We start from the raw sequence: 26,154 nt of genomic DNA, 5'->3' as shown, positions 1-26,154 counted from the left end.
GCAGAGTTCAGCTATCAATCAGACGCTGAAATAGGTGCTGACATTTAAAGACAAGATTTAAAACACTCTGGATTGGGCTAAGACTCTTGGGAAAATCTGACATTTTAGACTTTCTTAAGAGAAACTGAAGTCTGGAAAACCTGGGGATGAGCTCAGAACTGAGCTCATGACAGAAACTTCAGCATCTGATAAATTCTGATGTGTCTGTAGTTATGTCATGGAACAAAATATAAAAAACCCCCAAACCAACAAAGAAAAAATGCCACCACAAAACAGGTGAATAGCATAGAATAGCATAGAATAGCATAGAATAGCATAGAATAGCATAGCATAGACCAGACCAGACCAGTCCAGACTGGAAAAGACCTTTGAGATTGTCAGGTCCAACCTATCATCCAACACTATCCAATCAACTAAACCATGGCACCAAGTGCACCATCCAGTCTGTTCCTAAACACCTCCAGTGATGGTGACTCCACCACCTCCCTAGGCAGCACATTCCAATAGCCAATCATTCTTTCTGTGAAGAACTTCTGCCTAACACCCAGCCTAAACCTCCCCTGGCACAGCTTGAGACTGTGTCCTCTTGTTCTGTCACAGGTTGCCTAGGAGAAGAGTCCAGCTTCATCTTTGATACATATCTTAGTCTTTGTCTGCAGTGTCAGACAGATCATTAAATTAATGCAGAATTCAGGTTCAGGAGATGAAGTAGTTAGTTACTCTAAGCATCATTTTTTGACCCACAGTATTTAATTTTCTCATATATAGAACAGGGAGTTAATGCTCCCTCTCAGGCCTATCCTATCTTCTTTTGCTTAGTCAAATGTACAAACACCAATAATTTGGGGTTTTTACCATAAGATTTAAAATTATATATTATGTATGGACTTATATGTTTATCCTCTGTTTTGATTGGATCAGCTGTAGTTGACATGTATTTGTTTACTTCATTTAAATTGCAACTCTAGGCTGATAAATAATGGGGCGACGGAGATTGGGAATCAATACGGCTGACCAATGTGATCGAGTATTGTTCCTTTATTGTTCCAGTGTTGCAGGCCGATGGTGCAGGCCTATGGAGCAGGCCTGTAGTGCAAGTATAGCACTGTAAAGTGTAGAAGAAACAGGAGAAAGGAAAGGCAGAAGAAGAAGTGCGAAGCAAGGCAACTGTTACGACTTATATAAACTCGGAGAGCCTCATTGGCATAGCTCCATTGGTTCCCTATGAGTGACCACACATTGCACTATTACAGATTATTGGTCCAACTACTAATAACACAACGAGGTTGTTGATGCAGGTGCATATCCTGTTGTCCCCAGATAACTGTCCGTGTTTATAGCTACCAGTGTCTTGTTTTAGTTACATGCTGCAGGCACAGCACTGTTTTGCTACACTGCTAGCTGACTCTGCATTTATGGCCTACCACCATGTCAGGCTCTAGGCCTGCACTGCCAGATTGCTCACACTGCTCGTCGCTGGCATTGCCACAGATAAATGATGCAAAGATTTTTTTCCTTTTTTGCTGACAGTTGGCAGACAAACCTTGAGAGAAACTGAGGAAAATTTAGGTTCAAAACAAGAACTGAAGAACTGCTCTAAACAGCAATCTGGTTAGGAAATTACCTAACAGAAGCCAATGATAACTTTTTAAAAATAACCTAGAGCCTTGCTGCCCTCTAAAAAAAGATTTAAGGACTGTAGAATTAATTCTCTCATGATAATCAGAGCACTGAACTCAGTCTGGAGAAGAGAAGGCTTCAAGGAGACCTAATTGTGGCTTTCCAGTATCTGAAGAGGGCTACGAGAAGGCTGGGGAGCAACTTCTTAAGGTGTCAGGTAGTGATAGGAGTAGGGGGAATGGAACAAAACTAGAAATGGGTAGATTCAGATTGGATGTTAGGAAGAAGGTCTTCACCATGAGGATGGTGAGACACTGGAACAGGTTGCCCAGGGAGGTGGTAGAAGTCCCATTCCTGGAGGTTTTTAAGGCCAGGCTGGACATGGCTTTGAGTAACCTGATCTAGTGTGAGGTGTACCTGCCCATGGCAGGAGGGTTGGAACTAGATGATCCTTGAGGTCCCTTCCAGCCCTATGATTCTATGAACTAAACACAGACAATCCAGAGGAATGGTTTCTACATAAACCATGCTACTAAAAATGGCTAAGCTGTCTTGTTCTTTTGGCTTCTCTTTTTTATTTAGCCAGTTTCTTGGTTATTTTGATATTTTCATTGTTGTCAGAGTTCTCTGAGCTGAAAACATTAAATTCCAAGTACTCAAAAAAAAAAAGGAAAAAGACACAGGAATAGAATGGAATAGGAACAGGAATAGGAACAGGAATAGGAATAGGAATAGGAATAGGAATAGGAATAGGAAGAGGAATAGGAATAGGAAGAGGAATAGAATAGACCAGACCAGGCTGGGAATGACCGTCAAGATCACCAAGTCCAATCTATCACCCAACACCATCTAATCAACTAAACCATGGCACTAAGTGCCCCATTCAGAATACTCGTGTCTTGATGTCTTTCCATAACTTCAAAAATAAACAGCACAGGAGCAAATGGAATTAGTTCACTCCCATAACTCTTTCTCCAGTTTGAAGAAGTTATTAGTAGGAAAGACAGGGAAAATGTTAGGAAGATGGGGGGCTGGGATTGGGTTTGAATACCTGACTGAATCAAGTAAAGTTGCCTTTGACAGTGCAGCTGGTTCATCAAATTTTTACCAGGGGTCCTGCAATTTCAGTTTATTTTTATTACCTAGTCTTTATCCATCAAAGTTCATGTATAAAGTGCAAGTGTCCTTGAGGCTACTTGCTTTCAGGAACAAAGAACTGCTGAAAAATTCCAAGCATATCTACCCTAACTAGGCTAAAGCAGATAGAGAAGATGTTGTCTGGCCAAACACAGTATGACTGTCTGTCACAACACCTCATGTCTGCAGCAGCAAAGTCACCTCTTCCACATCTAACATTGAGAAAATCCCCAGAGTGCTTTTTCCCTTTGAACACTATTACTGCCCTGTTGACCACAATTCATACGGCATCCCCAACGTTACCGTGCCTGTTTATATCACCAGATTTGCTCTCCTTTTTATTGCTACTGACAATAGCTGCAGAATAAAATACACATTGTTAGAAAGGAGTTTTCAGCAAGTTTGTATTTACCCTCTGTTTGAACTGAATTATATGTTCTTTCATGCAAGAAGGCTAAAGGTAGAACAAAAACTCTCACTTGGGTACTGAAGAGACTGTGTGCTAAATCAAGACATTTCAGTGAAATATGCCCGTGTTTCTTTGCAGAAATCTTTGGATGTTTGGTTTTGTGCAAATTCAGTCAGACTGTCACCACACACAATGTAGTTCTTCTTTGCACATCTCAAATCACACATCTCAAATACCAGTAAGATGCTTGAAGCCAGTACATGAGAGGCCCATTACTAAAGCAAAGCAAGTAGTTTAAGTTATGGAGAAACTAGCTGGCAGTTGGTGCATCACACTGCACCTATGCTGCTACATCACTTTAGGGCAGGTGAGAGCTGCTGAAACACCATGAACAGCTGCCAGCTGTGGGAAAACAAACAGAAAAATAATGAGATGCCCCAAGTCATCCTGCAGTTTCTCAGGCTACAACCCCATATCGGTGCTGTTACAGATGACAGAGCATCCAAACAACACTGCAGACAATTCTGGTATGTTCAACACAAGGCCAAATTCCACATCTCAAAATTCAGTGTCAAAAGCAGATTATTGCAAATACGTGTGAAGAGAAGAGAAGAGAAGAGAAGAGAAGAGAAGAGAAGAGAAGAGAAGAGAAGAGAAGAGAAGAGAAGAGAAGAGAAGAGAAGAGAAGAGAAGAGAAGAGAAGAGAAGAGAAGAGAAGAGAAGAGAAGAGAAGAGAAGAGAAGAGAAGAGAAGAGAAGAGAAGAGAAGAGAAGAGAAGAGAAGAGAAGAGAAGAGAAGAGAAGAGAAGAGAAGAGAAGAGAAGAGAAGAGGAGGTTGGAAAAGACCTTTGAGGTCATGGAGTCCAACCTATCGTCCAATACTATCTAATCAACTAAACCATGGCACCAAGCACCCCATCCAGTCTCTGCCTGAACACCTCCAGTGACGGTGACTCCACCACATCCCTGGGCAGCCCATTCCAAGGGCCAATCTCTCCTTCTGTGAAGAACTTCTTCCTAATATCCAGCCTAAACCTCCCCTGGTGCAGCTTGAGACTGTGTCCTCTTGTTCTGGTGCTGGTTCTCCAGATTGGTTGCTACCTCATACACTGAGAATTTAGTTTCTCTTATGTTAACTCCACTTAGCACCTCTGACACCTATTCCTGTTGGTTGGTTGGAATCCTGAATAATGTGATTCCCAAGTACAAAATCACTATTTGTCTTTAAAAACACGAGTGCTGTGTTGGTCTGTGTAGAACACATATCTTCGGAGGTATGGTGATGAGGAGACTGAGAAATGATGTGAAATTCTGGTGTACACAACTGAAGACAGGAAATTTTTAAAATGACATCAAAAGGAATGCATCACTGCACAAAGTTAACTGCACAAATTACCTGTGAAAAGTGACACTCCAAGGTATCATGTTTTCATAGTGGTAACAATGATATTCAGCAAAAATCAGCACACTGCATGGTGATGCAGGGGAATGCTGCCATGTATCTGCCTGGGCCTTGCAAGGATAAAGAGATTTCTGGGCTTGGCTTGGCTCTGCTGTGTACTCGGGTGCATTGGGCTTTTGTTTCTGACTATTTCAGATTCATTCCACAAGTGCCATACAAGCACTTTATCACTTTAAGTGCTGTAACTCTGACTAGAGCAACACTGTGTCTCTGCTGTTTGGAAATCTTAAACAATTCCACCAAATCCTCTATTTCCACACAGAGGAAATTTTAAAATGAAAACAGAGGATAGATGTACAGCTGCCTGGATGTAGAGGCCACTGGGATGCCTAGTCACTATGTCACACAGCTTTTTCAAGACCAAAAAGGGTGTATTGTAGCGGGAACAACTCATGAATGTGAATGTACTCCGCTGAAATAGTTATGGCAGTAATAATATGCTGGCAGAAATGTTTCTGGTAAAACTTTGCAACACAAACATGCTGTACATGCTTTGTGAAAGTGTCTGCATTTGATATTATGAGGATTGCACCTGTGCCAAAGCTACAACAGATGTTTCAATGAAATGCAAAGAAGTTTGAAGCTGGCTGACTACAGTGAGATTCAGGTTCAATTTTGAAGTCTGAGAGCAAACAGCATTAATTCTGTTCTTTAGAGTATTATTCTAGTGATTCAGAATCAACACTCTCAGTCTTTGGGACTGTAAAGGTTTACCACCTTCATGTTAATTTAGATATGTTGTATTATCTTTCATACTTTTAATATTTCAATAATTTATGGAAATCTCACTTATCAGTTACATATAAATACATCTATAGTTACTTTAAGCTTTTGCAGTAGAGAAGCATACAAAAAAGGAGTTCATTTGCAGATACCATTCAGGAAGATGAAAATACTTAGCAGAGGTAGCAAGCACCAAACCACAGATTTTGTTTTTAGGGAGATTACAGACAGGAACTAATGAAGTTATGGATATTATTGCATTGCCAAGATGAAGGGGTATTCCCTAAGCTTGTATTAGAGAATTAATGGGACTAGACAACAGACACATGGGAATATCTGCATGTCTCCCCATGCTTCAAAGGAACAGAACAGTATAATCCTGTTAGAAAACTCCCCAAATCAATATTCCCATGCTGTAAGCAGTTTGTGGTCCAAATGTGAATTTGATTTACAAACAGCCCCACAGCCGAGTACTTTTCATTCCATTCATTACAAGGAAGGAATCTCCCTCTCATCTTCCAGGAAGTGTCTGTATTGTTTTAAAAATCAAACTACTAGGGTATGTTACACAAAAATCTGTTAGTTCCTCTAGAAATGGAAATACTTCTCCCTAATGTTGTTTTATTTAACATTTAGAAGTTAATTTCATTATGGTAGTTAATTCTACTTTATGCAGCTCCATAATTGAAGTGCAGAATAATCAAGATCACTAATAATTTCCTCAAGAGTTTTCTGTCAGCACCCATAACTCATCATAAAACCAATTATGTCACTTCTGGCATACCTTTCAACACTTTGGTGCCTGCCAAAATGAAAATCAATGAAATATTATTATTATTCCATGGCTGATACAGTGTAAGTGGCTCCACTGGCACTCCCTGTTGGGGGACTGCCATCAGAGCTTTTAGAACTGCATAATCTGAGTGTTATCAGGCTACTCAAGTGAGCATACCTCATCACACAAAAGTATTTTCAAACTTTTTAATGACTTCTGTGGATGAGTTACCACCAAACTCTGTGCTGAACAACACTGACGAATCTCACTGAAAACTAGCACATACTTTCCTGAGTATGCATTTGCTGAAAATGGAGTTCACCTGATTTCTACTGGCCTGAGGGGAAAATCCCTTCTCTGCCACACAGGCACACATTTCTTCATTTTAATACTTGAGAGATTCATTATAAAACACACTTGAAATTACAAAGTCTGCAAATCTCACTTAAGATATCACTAAATTTTCTACTGCAACACGTGGCTGTAATGAATGCCTTGGGTTTTCACCACTAGGAAGCCTACATATTTCTCCTCCTTCTCTCAGTCTTTCAGGTCAGCCTGGGCCTTGCAGCAATCTTCCGTAAATCCACTTTAAAGTGCCAAGATCTAAGATAAATCGATTTGATAAGTGTTCTGACAAATTAGATCTTCCAAGCACTCAGATTACAGATCTATCTCTTTAATAGCTGCACATCTCTCATTCATTTTACCTGCCACATTCAGCAGTCTCCTCTTCATGAAAGTGGGCATGAAATTAAGGTATCTCTCCCCTTCTGAGAGTACAAGCCACAATTAGCTGCTTACTTGCTCTTACATGGAGCCTCATGCAAAAATTTATGGGGAAATTCTTCCACCATTACTTAGTATCAAGCCATTCAGAGAGAAGAAAAAAAAAAAAATCATTAAAGTCTTATTTCCCTTAGAGATATAAAAAGCCTCAAATAATTTCCTGCCAAAACCAGCATATGGTTTCCCCCCAGTTTCAGTGGCTATACAAGCAAAGCACACTGCAAATGATAAGCAATGGGAAATAAGTTTCAAACTGAACAGAACTCTGCTATCAAGATTGAAAGATACTCTTTCTTTGTGTCTCTCTTGACCTGCATTCCAGATTGTTTCAGCACTGTGATAAAAAAATGTCAAGCCCACTGCTGGAAAATATGAAGTGACGTATGTGGGAGGAAACAACCTATGAGTATACACAGACAATCAGGCTCATAGAATCAGAGAATCATAGAATGGCTTAGGCTGGAAGAGACCTTAGAGATCATCTAATCCAACACCCTGCCATAGGCAAGGAGGCCTGTCATCCAAACCAGGTTATTCAAGGCTGTGAACATTTTCATGGAGGGGGCTTCTACAGCCTCCCTGGACAATCCATTCCAGAGTCTTGCCACCCTCATAGTGAAGAATTTCTTCCTAAGATCCAGTCTAAACCTATTTTCCTTCAATTGTAACGTATGTATTAGCTCATATCACTGAAGAAAGAAGTATTCAAGTCATCACGAATGGTTAATAGGTAATAGCAGTCTAAAAAACCACAATAGAATATTGAAGATTTTTGAAAAAAGGATTAGAGAAGAAAATAACACAGACAGTCTACACATCCATAGTGATTCAACATGATAAATATGGTACATAGCTCATTTATTATTTCTCACAGTAAAGGCAGGGGGGAAAAAATCTACTGAGTTATACAAGCAGCAAGTTTAAAGTATGGTGGGGAGGGGGGAATTAAGTTGTGGGAACTGTTGCTATGGGTTGTTATGAAAGCCAGAATGCAAATGAATTTTAAAGGGGCATAGACGACTAGACATGTAACAGAGCTGGAAATTGGTGCAGAAGTGTGATTATGAGACTAAGAAATATTGCACTGCCAATTGACAGAAAGTGAGAAATTATACCAGAGGAAGTTTCGTGCCATGATTCCCTGATTTTACATATTCTTTCCTGAAGAATATAATGCTGTTGTAGGAGCAAATGGAGCTTTGTTCTCATCCATCGAGGCTATTTCTACTCTGAAGGCTGTATGTTCAAACAAGAAGCAACAACACCTTTTGTCTGAAATCTATCAGCTTGGGTAAATTGGTTTGTCCATATTTAATACTCTGGAATATACACAAAAAAAAAAGATCCAGACTGCATCAAACTCTCCTATCAATCCATCAATGCACAAGACATTCAGTAATAGATATTACTTCCTAACAGTTGCTTTCTTCAAGAGTTTCAGGGTTTTTTTCTCCAGATATATCAACATCTTTAATATCTTCACCGCCAGGTCTGAATGAATAAATCTCATTTTAGTAAAGTAAATATTCCTTCTACATTAAGCACCATCCAGCTCCAGTATGACTTCTTGCACTGAATTCAAGATTTTCTGTTTCCAAACCTCAATCTGATATGACAAAATAAGTACAGCTTCAAGAAATATATACCAACTGTATCTCAGAAATACCAATTACTGTGCACGTTCCAATGAATGCAGAGTCATTCAGGTCAGGCTGCTAAAGGATCTGGGATTGTAATTTTAAACACAAAAGCAGCTGTAAAGTACATGCTACATATGGAAAACTGATTACTTAGCTAGTGTTTGGCCTTTTAACCAGAATTTGGACATCAAGATTTTCCAAAGGAAACAAAATACAAGGATTATTAGTGGAAGTAAAAATTACTGTAAAAAAAATAACTATTTATTGAACACAGACCCTATAGTTAAATTCATAATCACTGAAATAGAAGAAACTACATTAATAATTGAACACAGCCTATTATTTCTAGAACCTAGGCTTTAGCTTGGTAGCAGGCCCCTAAAGAATACAAAATCTTTAGTTCAGAACTAAAGATATGGCAGAACCCTGCTTAACTACAAACGACAATAAGTAATCGACTACAGACCTACAATACTTTGGATTTGTTTTCCATAACAAATAAATAGTGGTAAAATAACCAGATATGTATCTTTAAATACCAGGTCAGAATTTGACATTTTCATCATGTGAAAAATATTAAATTAATGAAAATATGCTTGATCTCAAACAAGAATAAAAGCTTATAGTTTGAACATTTTTCATACACCATTTCTGAGGAGAAAGCAAATCAACGTCATTAAATATTTAGGCTATTACATTTGCATCTAAAACTACCACAGAATCCTAATTTCTTTTAACATTATAAAAAACAGTCTTGTGTGAAAAGTCTTTTGAAATTAAAAGTTCTGAAGCAGTTATGAGACCCATTTTACTTGCAGTTGCAGTGGAGCTTACAGTCACTTAGCAAGGGCCTGCTGAAGGGCATTAACTTCCAACTGAGGAGTGTAAATTCTAACTCCAAGCTGACTTCTCACCATGGATTTATTTTGCAAACAGAAGTAGTTTAAAATAAAGCTAGAGATTTCTAATCTTTTGAAGATATTACTTAGACTCATCTCTTCAGAGTAGCACAATGAAGACTTCAGATTATGGAATAGCATTAAGAGTGCTTAGTTAAGTAAATAAATTATAGTATTTCCTCTGAACCCTATATCCAAGTAATATTTTTAGTTTAAAGACTTCAGTAAGAAAGTAAGGCTTGATCACTCACACCATGAGGTTTCCAAGGACTTCAGAGAATTGCATGAGAATTTCTGTAGTCTCATGAATAAAACTTGGCTTTGCAGCTTCTAAGTAAAAATTAAAATTGTTTTCCCTTTTAGCTTGCTTACAAAAGTCAGGGAAACTCTGTTTTCAAAGATAGAAGATTCAAATATTATTTTGGGATATGTAACATTTCTGGATTTTTATCCACTTCTCTAATTCACTCAAATAGAAATGTATCTTCTTTTCAGCCATGCTAGCTCAAAAACACCCATCAGGCATATACAGTAAATGAAAAATAGGGGGGGGGGGGGGGAACCAAACAACTAAAAAAATAAATTAGTATTCCACTGTTTACTAGAACAAATAATTGTCAAAGTTGCAAACATCAGGTAACATTCATGTGCATATGTAAAATTGTTCTATCACTCATGCACTGACCATGGAGAAGAAACTAAGAGAAGAGGAGGCTCAGGGGAGACCTTATTGCTCTCTTCAACTACCTGAAGGAAGATGGTAGACAGGCGGGGGCTGGTCTCTTCTCCCAGGCAACCAGCACCAGAACAAGAGGTCACAGTCTCAAGGGGAGGTTCAGACTGGATGTTAGGAAGAAGTTCTTCAAAGAGGGAGTGATTGCCCATTGGAATGGGCAGCCCGGGGAGGTGGTGGAGTCGCCATCACTGGAGGTGTTTAGGATGAGACTTGATGGGGTGCTTGGTTGCATGGTTTAGTTGATTAGATGGTGTTGGATGATGGGTTGGACGCGATGATCTTAAAGATCTCTTCCAACCTGGTCTGGTCTGGTCTGATCTATTCTATTCTATTCTAGGAATGGTGTAGGATAAGTACTAAAAGATTTGTATCTCCACATGACTCAGATTTCCTTTATTTTAGTAATTATAGCTGGCTTTGCTACAGCTAAACTGATATGTGCTTTTTCCTTAAAAAAAAACCCCACAAACATAAACACAAACTTCATTAAGCTTTTTCCCCCTTAAAAAAAGTCACATTGAGAATTGTCTATGCAGCAAAGATAGGCCAAAAGCTTTGATAACAGAGAGAGGAAAAAACACCACTACCACCAAATCCCCAGCATCCTTCCAGGTTGTCCAAAGCATAGGAACCAATGCCAGTTTAAAAATAAGATTACTCTTTAGAATTCAGACTACATATGCAGCAGCTTGTTTGCACTAACATGCAGCTACGAGAATCAAATGGAGGGCTGAAAGAAGATGCCATGAAGGAAAAGGTTATATGCTGTCACTTTAGGTACAAAGCTGGACAAACCCAAATCCTGGCCTGCTCTAGAATATTGCACATATTTCTGTTACTTTCACCCACAGAAAATGCTTTAAAATTGGAACAAATTACACACTAGGATAAAGAAGAGGCAAGGGAAAGTCTGTCTTGCAGAAGGGATAGACAATGGCTGGCTTAGATACTCTGAAAAAAAAAGGCAGGTAGTGGACAGAACCAAGAAGTAACAACTCCATTAGTTAGCTATAAAAAAGAGCAAATAATAGATGACGTTTAGAAAAGAAAAATTGCCCTTCAAGCTATTCAGAAACTATTTTAAGATCAATTAAGCTAGGCTAAAGATGACAAAATGACCCACTGAAGACCTTGCTCCAATGTTGCATATATTCATCTGTATAAAAACATCCTGGGCTATGGTCTGAAAAGCAAAATGGAAATACAGTCTAGTGCAATTTTCATCAAGTTTTATTAAAGAAAATTGTAATGCTCAGTGAACCTACTTAAAATAATTTGTAATGATTTAAGCAGACTCAAAATGCTCCAAGTCGTCTATCTAATAAATATTTTTCTTTCAGTCAACATTGTAGAGAAAACGCTAAAACACAGATTATTCAGATTACACATGGCCCATCACACACTAATTAGTAAATCACAAATCCATTATGCAGTAAATAATCACATGCCTACTCCCCTCAGTCTTGGGGTGGGGGGGAGGGGGATGATGAAATTTTTCAGTCTGGTACCAAGGATGACTTAAAAAAACATCAACTCAATTAGAAGTGTTCCAGAGAAAACTCATCTTGTATTTGTTCCTTAACTATCAGACTCTGCTAAACTTCAACACCCCCCCCCAAAAAAAATGCCCAAGATCAGTCCATTGTCTGTTTTGCCAAAGATGCTGATCTGCCTAGATGCTAAATCTGCACCCTGCTGATCTTGTGGAATTTATTTTTGTTGTTGCCAAAAGAACTGTTTCAATGGCAGCTGTTTTTCCAAAAGTAGTAGCTCAGAATAAACAAATCTTTCTGTGAGGTCTACATAAGCTCTGGTTAATAGGAAAACCAACTGTAAGAAGCACAGATATGAATCCATTAAGCTGGACTCATTAATAGTCATGCCTCTTTGCAGAAAGTAGGCTGAGTGGACAGAGTGAAGAAAGAGCAAGGAGTAAATTTGATTGTATTAATAAATAACATGGAGGGAGTATTATGGAGGAGCGACAAGAAGGGAGTCAGAACACATTAACTTTGGGAGCATCCTCTCTGCAGAGCACTTTCCAGAATCATGGGATGGATACCCCTGTCTCCCATGTAAGCATCACTGTGACAGCTCATAAAACAAAATACCTGTGCATGTGAAGGTGCCTTCAGAGAGTGCTCTTCACTGACAAACATGCTACTTTCTGCCACGTCGTGGCTCAACACCCTGTATGCATGTCAGAGAGTTTTATGTGAACCATGCAAAAAAACAAATGAATCACAAAATGTGAAGCATTTACACATAGAAGTGTTTCATCCTAGCTGACCAATGCAACAGTATATCCAAAGGTGAATCTCAATGAATACAAAAAAAATCACATTCCAGGTATTCACAGGAACAATTTCAAAATGCTTAGCAAATTCAAATTTGCCCAGGTGAAGGAAGCATAAAGAGATCTCGATTTCTGTTACCTTTGCAATGGCCTCATGCAAGTGGAAGGAAGGATCCATCTCTTCGGTTTTTGTTGCATGTACAGGAAAAAGAGCTTCAGAGAGAAAGCCAGAATTCTGTGAGAAAGAAACAAGAAGCTCTTTAGGATTCCACACTGATTTCCTCCTTCAAATGCTTATTGCAATTTGTTCAAAGACTGAAAACCCCTTCAAACTGTTTTTAAGTTTTGTCAATTACTAAACTTATTTCACTGATATAATTAACTGATTCAAAGTCCCTGAAACAGGCAAAACCTCCTAAGTCTTACAACTATTTCTGGAATGGCAGTTGTCTTTGTAATTATGCTTCCTAAAGTAGCTAAAATTTTCGCCTAGAGGGAGAAAAAAATATCCACACAGATTTCATTTTGAGCTAGGCAGCAATCACACATTTTCTTAAATATGTTACAATTTAATCTTCAGACAAAATGTAAACATAACAAACAAAGATTGCACTTTCATCTTCTGCAACTTCTGTCCACAGTAATAGCATTTACATAACATGGGAGGGGGTTTGGTCAGTTCCCTGGAATGACATCCTTTAGGTCAACCGCTCTCCTTAACAGCAGGCAATCTCAATATATTATTTGTACAAGGTGTTTGCCTCTTCTTGTGCTGCAAGAAAGCAAGCAGTTAGATTGCATATTTGCTGTCACAAGGGAGCAACAAACCGATGCCCAGGTATGGACTGGAAAAAAAAATGTTAAAATTATAATGATAATAATAATAACCAACAAAGCAAACACACACACCCCGAAAAACCAATAACAAACCTCAACAAAACCAAAACCAAACCTCAAAGGTGCACAAATGCCTAAAATGGGAATTATTTTAAACCCATGTTCCTGAAGCCGGTATAATAACCCAGCATCTAAGCTTAAAGGGAAAGTCTTTCTCTTCATCCCTGTAACTCCTGAAACATAGATTTGAAAATTACCCTTGCTTTTCTGAAGCACATTTAGTTTTGCTCTTTAGGCATGATGTGAACTACCCCTTTTGGAAAAGCTAGGAACATAGTGCGTATCTAATTCCCACATGGTATAAGAACACATGTAGAGGTGCTTCTTCATAGACAGAGATGCTTGATTTCGTAAGCATAGTGTGAATGCACTCACTGCTCACCAACAGTAATGAGACTGGTATAAAAGCACAGAAACTACAGCCAAAGTTATTTTAAGAGATCAGCAGGAGGCTCTGACAGTACACAAGTATAACACCATTCTAAAGTGTACTAGTTATGAGCAGTTCTTTTATACATACTCTTCTGATGCACTACTCTCCAGACTTACCTATTTCCTGAGGAGGAACAGAACTTCATCTCTGCCAAACTCTGGTTAGCTTTAGGCAACTAGAATTCAGCATCATAATATTTTGCATGTCCTTTTGGGAGGCCTAACTTTCCTTGTCCATGACTCTTATTCTGGGTTTTGAATATAATTTTGGATGCCAGCACCTAAATACATTATTGTCTTTAGCTAGAATATCCTAAGGTCTTTAGTTCTATTTCATATTTAGCATACAATGCACAGTGTGCCACACAGAATCACACCCAGGCTTACCAGAGGGATCACCTGGGGATTGCAGAAGGACTACAAGCTTCTCATTAACATACTACCTTGTAGCATGTCTTTGCATCTGACTTCTGGGAAACTTGTCTTGTCCTTTGTTTAACAGCTCTGGAAGAATCTCTCAAGAAGTACCCAGTTCCAGATTAAGTTAGGCTAGTTCTAGAACTAACATTTTCTATACCACTGTTGTGTTTTTTGTCTGGAGAGCAATAGTAAGAAGAATGTAAGAAAATGTATTCATTAAGAGAGGTTAAGCAAAGCCGCATGACTCATGAAATGAATATATTTGCCAGGATCATAACATTTTATATAAACTAATTCTGGAGCTTTATGTAGGATCTACTATAAGATCATCCCTATTCTGAATTAGATTTTTATATTCTATGAATTCATGTATAAAATAGTACCAGCAGCAATAACAAGCAGACAATATCAGCATAGAGAAGAGAAGACTGAGGGGGGATCTTATCAATGCTTATAAATACTTAAAGTATGGGTGCCAGGAGGACAAGGCCACTCTGTTTTTTTCAGTGGTAACAGGCACAAACATGAACATAGGAAGCTCCATCTAAACATAAGAAGGAGCTTATATATTGAGGGTGGTGGAGCACTGGAACAGACTGCCCAGAGAGGTGGTGGAGTGTCCATCTCCAGTCTCTGGAGTCATTCAGAACCTGCCTGGACACTGTCCTATGCAACTTGCTCTAGCAAGGGGCTTGAACTAGATGATCTCCAGAGGTCCCTTCCAGCCCCTATTATTCTGTGATATTCCTGTCTCAGAAATGCCCAGATCATCATGAGATTATACTATGGTTACATGCCTGTGAAAGTAATTGCAATAAAAGGTGTATAATTTTTTGAGACTGATTTCTGAATACATTCACAGAAACCTGTGGTCCTGTGTGCAAAACAAATAGTTTTTCTCATCTAGATCACGATGCCAAACCCCTAACCCTTCTTCACCAGTCATGAATTTATTTCCATTCAGAGATTACATGCTGAGCAGTGGTCAAAAAAAGCTTTCTTAAAAAAAAATATTGAAACTAGTCTGAGCTTTAACCAGATCGATTTGTAAGGCTGGCACCCCACACTACCTTTTCACTTGCTAAAAACGCTGAGGGTTTATTGTTTTTAACATCAGGAAGTGTGCAAATGTAAGAGACAATTTAGATGCTTTGTTTTGGTTCATACAACCTCTTCGTATGAGACTAAGCTTTGCTCTTTTGCATGCTGAGTTTTAAGCCATACAAAGAATGAAGAAAAACAGTACTTCAGCTAAAAGAGCTGTTAACTTCAGTTGAAACAAAAGAAGCAGAGAAGAAACCCTACCCACTTCCACTAAACAAACAACATGAAGTATCTTACTCATGTACCCCCGGAGGATAAAATGATGGTCTCTGATACACGCCTGCTGAATTGGAATAATGTTTGTACTACATGATGCAGTACGTTGTGTGGATCCAAGAGCTAGTTCTGAACTAGGCACAGCACTGTTAGCTCTCCTCCCAAAGACGCGTGGGACACAAATGCAGTATAATCACACCAGTGAGGTGATATGCCAATATGCCCTGCTCAAATCCACTCAGCTTTGGCATAGATGACTACAGATGTTCAATTCACCTCCTGACCTAGTACCTTCACCACTAATTTAAGCTTCTTTGAACAGTGTGGCACAGACACACTGAAGAAAACTCAGTGAAAGCTGTGTCTCAGAAGGGCTATTACACTGCTGGTAAGTTTGCTTGTTAATTTTTTTTCTACAAATTAATGCCCCTATGATCAATATCCTATAAGTATTTCCATAAACTTCCAAAATATTATTTCTGGTAGTAAGCTCCCATCACTTTCTTAAAAAAAAAAAAAAAAGAAATTAAATATATATATACATATAATGAGCACTGACTTATACAAATTTTTGGTTAAGTGATGCATCTGTGTGTTGCATAATTTGTCACAGAAGTATCAGAATAATAAATGGAGTCATTCTTCCCTTCAGAAAACTATTTTTTTTAGATCTCAGGGAGAAGATGCACAAAGTCATTTATTATAAAGATAAAACACTTACTTCAGGACTAATTCATAATAGCTATTCATCTTTGGTTTGAGTTGGCACACCAGTTTACAAATCCATATCGTTTCACTGGGGGGAGGCTGAGGAACGCTGCCATTCTGCTTCGGTGGTGCTAATGCTGTTCATCATCATTCAAGTAATTGCAATCAATAACTCAAAAATAACTGCATTATTTATAGTCATTCTTGAGTACCTTACTGAGAGTCAGGGAGTTGGATTTGCTACACAAGATCAGGTTATCGCTCCATCTAGACAGATATTCTTTCTCTGGAATTTAAAACTCGATGGAGTAGATGCTTGCAAAGCAGAGAAGCAGCACTTAAACTGTTCTGTATCCCACTCCACTCCAGACACACCTGCAGAATACAGGTTAGGATTCTAGTCATGCTACACTCACATCGCAGTCCTTATTACTGTTCCCCTCTCACACCAGCCCAGTTGCTCTCTTTAGTATGCCACACCTGTGCTCTGGAAAGCTCTCCCATATTAGCATGTTCCTTCCCACAGTTGACCTTTCTTCCAAAGGCTTCCAACCTAGAAGAGCTCACAGCAACCTGGCAAAGTAAGTAGGTAGCATTGGCTACCATCTCAGCGGCTGCCTTTTACAGAAACACAACATAAGCAAGCAACAATTGGCAAATAAATCAAAAGCCATTTTTTTCATCACAAGGGGCAAGTCATTTTGCTCATGGTGTAACTAGGACCTTGCTTGCTGCAATCTTGAGAAGGAGTCACTCAGAGTATCACTGCTTTAAGCAGGTCTGGGTATTTTTACATGATTGAGCTTTCTACCCAGAAAACAAAGCCTTTCCTATGAGTGCACATGAAATAAAACAAATTACTACAATTTTTACACATTTGTGCATATTTATAGATAACACTTTTTATTCTTTGTGTCTGTGCAGACAGATAACATTTGCAAATAGATGATCCAAGATAGCTATCTGAAATAACTTGCTGACATCTGGAATATCTTGCTTTGTACTTATTAAAGGGAAATGTTTAAAAAAGCTGTTCCTTTTCTTTCTTTTTTTCCTTCATAAAAGATACCACCATAAAGAACTTCTAGAAAGGCAAACATGTTGTTTCTCTTGCCTTTCGCTGCCTTTCAAGCACTGTGCTCATCAGAGAAACCTGCATGAACTTTCCAAGTAACAGAAGCCCACTCTTTATCCCCAGGAGCACATGGCAGAGATATGAGTCTAGATGATGTTTCAAGAGTACCTCTTGGCATTTAACAGCAAGAGCAACACTTTCCAGCAGCGAGAAGCTGAATCAGACTCCTCATTTATTCTTTCAGCAGGCTCACAACAAGCATGTTTTGGTTTGATGTTTGTTTTTCTTCTAACAGCAATTTGCTAAGCAAATTTCTAGTAAATACCCCCTAAGAAAAAAACATGCTAATCCAAAGAGCACTCAAACATATTATTCCTTTATGTTTCTCACCCACAGTAGGAGTTGCTGTCCTCATAGTCTCCCACACTTACTTCCTGAATAAAATTAATCTGCCTTTACTTCTAGTCAGGCACTAGAGTCATCCTCACTTTGTACAACATGCGGAATTTTCTATGTACTGTGCAGCTGAATACTCTTAGGATGATATCAATTTATGGAAAAACCTATTCCAGATCATACAACTGTGAGACACCTGCAAATTTAAGAGACCAACTTCCAGCCATGCCTTTGAAAATTTTCTCCTTGCTGCTTATTGCCTTTTGTACATTGTTCTTTAGGTAGCTGGCTATCCAAATGGATCAAGAACATTTGCTCTTCTAACAGGAAGGTTTTGACCTACAAAATGTACAACCTAGAAAGGACCACACCACTAATCCTTGGATTCCAAGGGTAATGATTTGGTTTCCCTGTGAGCCCTTCCAAGCAGAAATGAACAACCACAACATGTATTTGGAGGAAGGCTTCCAAAGCCCTCCTTTGTTTCATCTGCCTTTTGAAATGATCAGTTAACCTGATCTTTTCGATGCTCATTTAATGAAGCATTCTGTGAAATTAGAAAGACATCGATGTTCCACTTTTCAAATAATGGGTCACTTCTGATTAAACTTCGATTGAACATTCAACTTCCAATCTTAAAACAAATTGCCTTCTTTTCTTTTTAATTTGAACCCAATTTCCTGCTGCCCTTGGGTCTCATGACAGTAATTAATTGATTTATGAATCGATTAAGTAAGGATCGAAAATGCAAGGAAAAAAATCACTTTAAAATCCCAAAGCCAGCTTACTCATGCTTATTTATGATGGACACTTGCACTAAAATTAACTTCTGATTTACTAGACTCATTTTTCTAACTTAACTTATCCTTCCTCAAACAATTAAGTGAGCAGAATTCTTCACCTTCTAAAGGTATTTAGCTTTCCATTCCTTGAGTAGTCTCACAGCATACCTCCAACTGATATGCCACCTTTCAACTAATGAATTTTAATTCATTAATAAAATCCCCCATCACTTCTGGATTTTAACGTAGGAGTAAATACCATGACATACTTGAGAGATTTACTTCACAATATTCATGCCACCACTTTTGTACCAATCAAAAAAGTAACAGACTCTTAGGAAGACAGAACAGAGAGCAAGCAGCAAGAGTAAAAACCCTTCTGAAATGTATACAGGTAGGCCAAACAGTATAAATGTGCTAATCTAGCACTGCTAAAGACTGAAAAGCAAATACAGAAATGAAGGATGAAAGCCATGAGAAAGTTGTTCATTTTCTTCACACAGTCCAAAGAATAATGCCTGGTAGAGGAGAATTTGAGAGTATAAAGCATCTGCTGCATTGGGACTGAGAGTATAATCTCCTGTCTGTCTATATATATGCTGTGCCTTTTTTAAGAGCTATTAACCTGTTTTGCTTTTTCTTTCTTTTTATATTGCAACAGCATGAGAAACAGAATTGAAGCAACCTGAGGGACATGCACCAACATGCAGTGTCTGGTCACCAAGCCGCAAAGCAAGTGGTCAGTACTTACATTCAGAATCAACCTGGGAAACAAGTTCAGTCAGGAGACTGAATTCACCCACTGAGCACACACTATAAAATGTGCCTAAAATTATTACCCAAGGGCTTACAATTGCATGAGGATTTGTCTGCATCTGTATTCAAAATCGTTGCCAGAAATTTGTCATACCATGAAGAAGAAAGCTCCGTCTGAAGAAAAGATAAAGAGAGAGCAGTGAGCGGAACATAAATAGCTCTGAAATCTGCACTGCAGGCTTTCACTAATTCCTACTTGCATTTTACCCTAAGTCAAGCAGTGGCATATGGCAGCAAATATAAAATGATATTCCTTTGTGAAACAGGTGCTTCACCTCAGCAAGGCTAAAAGACCATCTCTTCTACATGTTCTTTGGTTTTTGGTTTGCTTGCTTGTTTGTTTGCCCAGAAGGTTGTTGACTGGAAGAAGGATTGAAAATAGAGTTATGGAAAAGAGTGTCTCATAGACTAAAATATTGCTTATCAATAACTACCTGGAATACTTTCTGTTTGGGAGAGTATTGCAGACTGGGGCAGATTTTTAAACAGTTTTACTGAAAAAGTGGATTATCTAGCACAGAGCATACTGAAGTCAAAGTGTAGTTCAGTAATATGTGGGTTACAATGAATCAATGGAGTAACACCCGGCATTAATGTATGACATAGAACATTTCTCACTAACAAAAGCCCTTCGACTGCAAATATATTGCAGAAAGACTGGGCTGCTTCCTCTCACTAGTAGACTGACTCTTCCCTTTCTAGCAAATGCTTTTGGCATCCAATTAATTATTCCCCCTCAAAAATCCATAAACAATTATAGAGCAACATAACAGTTGTTTTTCACTGGTTTTTATTTAAATGAAACTAAAGATCTAGACCGTGTAACCTTTTCTGTCACTTTTAGAAAGCAACTGTTTGCAGGTGCCACAGCCTAGAGTGTGTCAAAAATCTCATTCAAAGTGAGAATGACCCTACTTTGTGAAAATGGGCATGTCAGGAGGAGTTTCTGACAAAGGGCCTTTTCTTTGGTATTTTTACCATTTGAGTTTACTGAAGAACTTTTAGAAAAGAAGCAAGCCAAAATGTATTTTCTCTTTTAGTTTTTTTCTTTCACTGACCTTGTGATGTCATCAGATGCTGGACAAAACAAACAAGGCCTGCCAAATCAGACTACAGAGAAAAGGCAAAATTGGAATCACTGCTGAGCAATTTATTTTATTCTTCAACTCGATTGTAGCCAGAAAAACTCATGCCAACAGTCATTAGACAGGAAACGAATACAGGCACTTTGCTCTCCTCTCTTGTAATTTAATGTTTTCTTCCTTGCATTAGTAAGTGAATTGAAATAATCAGTATGAAGCTATAAATTCACAGACAGAAGCACAAGGAAAGCAACTGTTAAGATATGAGGATACTTGCATAGCTTTATTCATCTCTAGAGTCTTCCCTCAACACTTTTTAAACTGACAGCAGAATCAGCAATTGATATAGGAGGAAGTAGCACAAAACAAGAAATCGGGAACCTCACAGAAGATCTTCCCAGTGTGTCAGAAGGTTAGAAATAAGAGGCTCAGTTCAGACACACTGCATATTAGAGAGAAAACCTTTTTTGGATGTGTCACATCAAGGATGCACAAACATTTTGTAACCTTTTATGATCAATTGTGAGCATTCCAATTATGCAGAAAACCTGCGGTGCCAGCAAGATCATCCTAGAAATGTCCTTCTCTAAGACACGAACTCCAGTGACAATGTCTTTCATAACGTCCAGTATAAAGCATAACAATCTAATTTCCTGATTTGATGTTTCCTATTTTCAGGTTTTAGTGCTTGAAAAAAACTGTTTGAGCAATTGCACTGAATGGAGAAATCTGATTTTCTCCACTGGACAGATGCATAGGTGCACTAAGAGCCAGAGCTGGTTTTTGCTAAGAGCAAGAATGTCTTCAAAGACAGTATCTATTTACTCATTTAAATCCTTATTAAACAATTCTTTAATGGCTATGATAAGATTGCAGATTTTATTAGAGAGAACCTATGTCTGACTCAAACCAGAGCTGTCTGATAGTCCAGTGATCTTGATTCCGCCCCCCCCAGAGTATGAAAACATAAAGCACAAAACAAGTTCTGATACATATTCCAGATATTCTGCCAGAAAATTTTAAGTTGGTTTGTTGAATTTAGCCACTCAAACAAGAACAAAAAAGCTATCTTGAATGCAACAGATGCCATTTACTTCTCTAGGGAGGACAGATAATTCAACGTCTTCACTCCTTACATAACACGTTTGTCAGTAACTAGATGCTTCAGCACACTATCAAACAGAAAGCAGTAACTGGTGCCTAAGCAAATTTCTCACACATTCCCATATCCCAGCTGACCCTGTAAACTTCCAGGATGTCTTTCTTCCATTGAATTTCAACAACCTTCAGTCAACTCCAGGAAAATGAAATGCATATGAGAGAATCTGCAAAGGCAGAGTTTACAGCAACAACATGTTTTCATACAGTGTGAATAGTAAAGCTGTCTTTTTTCTTTCTTTTACTGTGTGGCAGGTTTATGCAAAGAATTTTCCTCTTCTGGAGGCACTGTGGAAAGTCTGGGACATGAAACCACTATGATTTGCGAAACCAGACAGATTATTCTGGAGTAGCATATCCAACCGATGAGGACGTCATCAGCTTTGGCTGAAATTAGTGGAATAACAAAGATGCTCTTCCATGAAATTAAGAAGCTAAATATTCATATTATTCAATAAAACAACTCAAGCAATCAATGGAACATCAAGTGTATTTTGTCTTGTAAAACACTGAGTCATTAACCTTAACAATTTCAGCATGCTCTCACTATCAAATTCAACTAAATTAGCATCCAAGTGAACAGATGGTCTAATGTATTAATATATTACTGGAGAGTACCATACTGAATAACCCCTGAATGTACTGAGAAATTTTAAAACACTAATTTATGCTAAAGATAGAACAGGAATACATTTTGGTCTGAAGAAATATATTATGAATAAACAAATCCATAAATATTATAAGGACAGAATTGCCCATGAAAGAGAAAGACAAGATACAGAAGCTGCTGTGGTTTGGACTGACCTCCACAAGCAGTTCTAAGACAATCTACTGGTGTCTTGGAAATAGATTTTGTAACACACTGGCACTTCATCACTTGTCCATGAACAAAAATGAAACCTCTCTCTTCACCTTGACATGTCTAACTCCCAGTGATACACTTTGTTGACCATGAAGTTCTACTACAAAGTTCATAAATTTTCCCAGCAGCAAATGCAGCAGCACTAAAGTCTTTGGAGATGGAATCCTAGGTTCCCAAGCAATCTGCTATTCAGAGGCTGAGAAACATTTGTTCCCTTGAAAAGTAATTCTGATATTCTAAGCACAGTTATATTTTGATTCTTTCATACAAACATGGAATATCTCAGGTTAACTCCTAATGAGCAGCTACAAGCTGCATATTGCCTTTTAAAAAAATTGACACATACAAGGGAGAAAGGAGGAGGAAAACATGGAAGGAGGGAAACCAGCTGTATTTAGCTGCCAAATTGTAGATCATCACAGCATCACACCGCTATTATTCAAACTTTGTATTGAGTCTTGATATAGATGGGGAAATACAGCCTCTGTTTAAGGAAGGAATCTCCCTGGAATATCAAGGTCAAACAACTGGCACTAATTCTCTTCTAGGGACACACAAACATATACATGCCACAGGCCTGAAAGTTCTGTTTAGAGCAGCTAAGGCTGAAAAAAGTATGTTGTGTCTCTGTATACGGCATTCTTTGATCCTTCAAAGAAAATGATGCCACAATGCTTCTAATTGAAGTTCTTAATAAATATACTTTGATCTGATAAATTAATTGGTACTCTGTGACACTTAATCCAGGAGGAAATAAATAATAGCAGAAGAAAAACAGCATAAAATTTACCAGAAGAGCATGGTCAGACGTGTATCATCCAAGCAGTCCCTACAGTAACTCTTTCTTGCCCAGAAAGGGACTGGAGGACATACTGGATGTAAAGGAGAAAATTATCTAGATACGGAATAACAGTGAGAATAATGATATGATATAAAATGTTGAGATAACTGCATTAGGAGGAAAAATTTGAGACTTCAGAGCATAAAAAATTATTGACTTTAAGCACTATCACTCTTTGACCAGTGAACCACATCAGTGATACATAAGTGGCTCTCAGTAAAGGGTATCATAGATGAGACAACTCATATTTGCTTGAGATAAATCTATGATGGCATGATGCTGTGTTCACGGGGTTAAATTTCTTGCTTTACCCAGAATCTGCTGACAAAATGACGCTGCAGACTTTTCTGCCTTCCATTATGCCACCTTGATTATACCTAAGAAAACTAAGTGTGTGTGTATTATTATCGATAGAAATAATCCTTGATAAGAACTTCTTTAAGAGTGAATATAACAGAACACTGGTCAGAGATTTACAGTGACAGTTATCAGAGTTTGTTCACAATACATAGAGCTCCTTCACGTTACAACAAGTTACTCTGAAGACAGAGGTTTTGTCTATCTCTAGGGATTATTTGTCCTTGAGTTTGCAAATTGGTACTGATTGTTTTCATCTTCATTGACATACACAGTTCAACCTGCATCAGAGATACAGAGAAAGAGAATGGGTCTTTCAAAGAAACAGTAGCTTTTAACAAACTCTGTAAGACAACAGCAATAGCTCACTGGTAGACAGAAACTAACTTTATTTTCTTTGCTTATTTTGTGATATATAAGAAACAGTGTGCTGCAGATGATAATGGTAATGGCTGTAGCTATTCATGTTGTAACAGGGCCAGCAGCCACACTATTGGATTACCCATACTACAGTGATTGATAAAGGCAGTTCCAAAAGTGAAAATAATAGTAATATTAACAAAAAACAACGACCTCCAAACCTTCCTACAACTTCCACTTAAACTAAACTTCTCACAGTGGCAAGTTAGTTAGGCACTTTCATAAACACTGTGCCAAGGTCATAACTGGAATCACTGGTGAACCCATAATGATAGAAAATGGATTCTCCCAGTCATCAGCAAGATACAGGTGTTTGCCATGAGGTCCCACTGTGGCCAGCCCAGCTGACTGGAAACTGCCTTGACCCTTTACACGTGTCCAACACCCAGAATTTCCCCCATGACACCCTGATTTCTATGAATTTGTATGTTCAGTTCAAAATAACCTTGACACAAAATCCCAAGAAATGAAACAGCAGCTCAAGGTCCCCATAAGAGAGGGCTGAAATGGTGCTCCTAATCAATGGTGCTGGAACCTCACAGCTTACAAGCACTCAGTACTGTTCCAGAGATGAAAAAATTGGTATAAACATCAGTTTCCTAGCCACTTTAATAGACACAAGCTAGATGCACTGAAGAGCACTCCAAAAAGCCTAAGCACTCAGTCTAAACTCTCACAAGCACATGAAAGTGATAAAAGCACCATGCAACAAGAGTTAGTTTTCAGTAAACAAGACCCTAAGTTCTTTCCATCAAGGACAATTCCTCTGTTTCTTTCCTCATAACAAAGAAAACTTCGAAAACTTTTGATTTCTTTCAAAAGAAGTGTCAGTCTAAGCATGCAAATACCAAAATTGAGAAACTGCAAGAAATTTCCCCAAAGAGTGATAAAAAGGGAAGAAAAGAGAGCAGGACGCAGGGGAAGGCAGGAAGGAGAGGCAGACATGAGGTTAAATAAAAAAATAAAATAAAATTGAGAAGCCACATTCATTGAAGAGTTAAGATTTATTGGCCTCTGTTTTACACCAGTGTGGGTGAAAATCACTTTTAAGGGCTCTAATGAAAGTTGAAAGTTACCTTCAAAAAGTTATGCATATTTCAACAGAAATAAAAATCATTATGCATTCTCTCTAAAGAGGATACAATCTCAAACTGTCAAAATTCTAAACTCTTCTACATATATTACGTACAAATGCCTTCTATAAAGAAACCACTTTTCATTTTTCTTCTAAATTAGCTTAGTGGTCCATGGTATTACACTACCTTGGTCTAGCCTGTGAATAATGTGACAGGTAATTTTTATATTCCCTGCCTGTACTTTTAAGTTTGAGTGAAGATACGGAAAACAACTTTTATGGCCTAGGTGTAAAAGTAAATGTTCTGTAAGCCCTGCATACCCAAACCTGGCCAGCTACCATAAAATATTTCATGCTAAATATGTGTCCATCAATAAAGAACAAAAAAAAAGAGGGTAGGGTCTGGTTGTTGTTTTTTTTCCCACATGTGCAGTAACTTGTGTTTTCTCAAAGCAAAATGACAATACTAACATTGACACAACCTAGCACATTATCTCGGAAGGGAGTTCAGATTCTGAGTTACCAGATAGGGATCATCATGTAATAGGATGCGCTGAGAAGGATGAATTATACGTTAATTTAGTCACTTGCTCCAGTTTGTTAATTCTGATGTACTGATGATCCTATGATCAAGTAATTCCATTGGTATCTAGCTCTTACTGCAGCACAGAGAGTTAAAAAGCTCACGAGGTCTTTACAATGCTAACTCTTGATGTAAAGTTAAGTGAAGATTTTTCTCATCCTATCCTCCACTGAGGATAGGGATCATCATGTAATAGGATGCGCTGAGAAGGATGAATTATATGTGGGTAAGATAAGAAATCAACTACAATAAAAATTAATTAATTAAATTAGATTCCTCATGAAATTGTTGACTGCAATGACATAGAAATGTAGAGTAACAGTCTATTTCCATCCTGTAAAGAAGCTCAAAATACTCCTGTATCAGCTCAAGTTGGCAAGTGATGAGAACAGCTTCAAAACACTGAACAGTTTAATGTTTGACTTACAATGCTGAAGAAACAATC

General features: G+C 38.2%; 1 protein-coding gene and 1 long non-coding RNA gene across 6 annotated transcripts in view; one reads left to right on the top strand and one right to left on the bottom strand.

Moving 5' to 3' along the window:
• The window catches only part of LOC137444402 (uncharacterized), a 30,983-nt gene extending 9,127 nt beyond the window's left edge, over window positions 1-21,856 (top strand). Inside the window, exons 2-3 of the long non-coding RNA XR_010988142.1 lie at window positions 19,177-19,254; window positions 21,827-21,856. This is a non-coding gene — a long non-coding RNA (uncharacterized lncRNA). The remainder of the gene's footprint in view (window positions 1-19,176; window positions 19,255-21,826) is intronic.
• NAALADL2 (N-acetylated alpha-linked acidic dipeptidase like 2) overlaps window positions 1-26,154 on the bottom strand; it is a 519,424-nt gene that overhangs the window by 72,945 nt on the left and 420,325 nt on the right. For all 5 annotated transcript variants that reach the window (XM_068145027.1, XM_068145026.1, XM_068145030.1 and 2 more), the window contains one exon: window positions 12,625-12,720. In XM_068145027.1, the coding sequence (XP_068001128.1) occupies window positions 12,625-12,720 (96 nt within the window). The remainder of the gene's footprint in view (window positions 1-12,624; window positions 12,721-26,154) is intronic.

This window comes from Melanerpes formicivorus, unplaced genomic scaffold (genome assembly GCF_026170545.1).
Source record: "Melanerpes formicivorus ecotype bairdi unplaced genomic scaffold, bMelFor1.0.p_v2 SCAF_12, whole genome shotgun sequence".
Classification (NCBI taxonomy): Eukaryota; Metazoa; Chordata; class Aves; order Piciformes; family Picidae; genus Melanerpes; species Melanerpes formicivorus.
The sequence above is the reverse complement of the archived record's forward strand: the minus strand, read 5'-3'. Positions and strand labels throughout refer to the sequence as shown.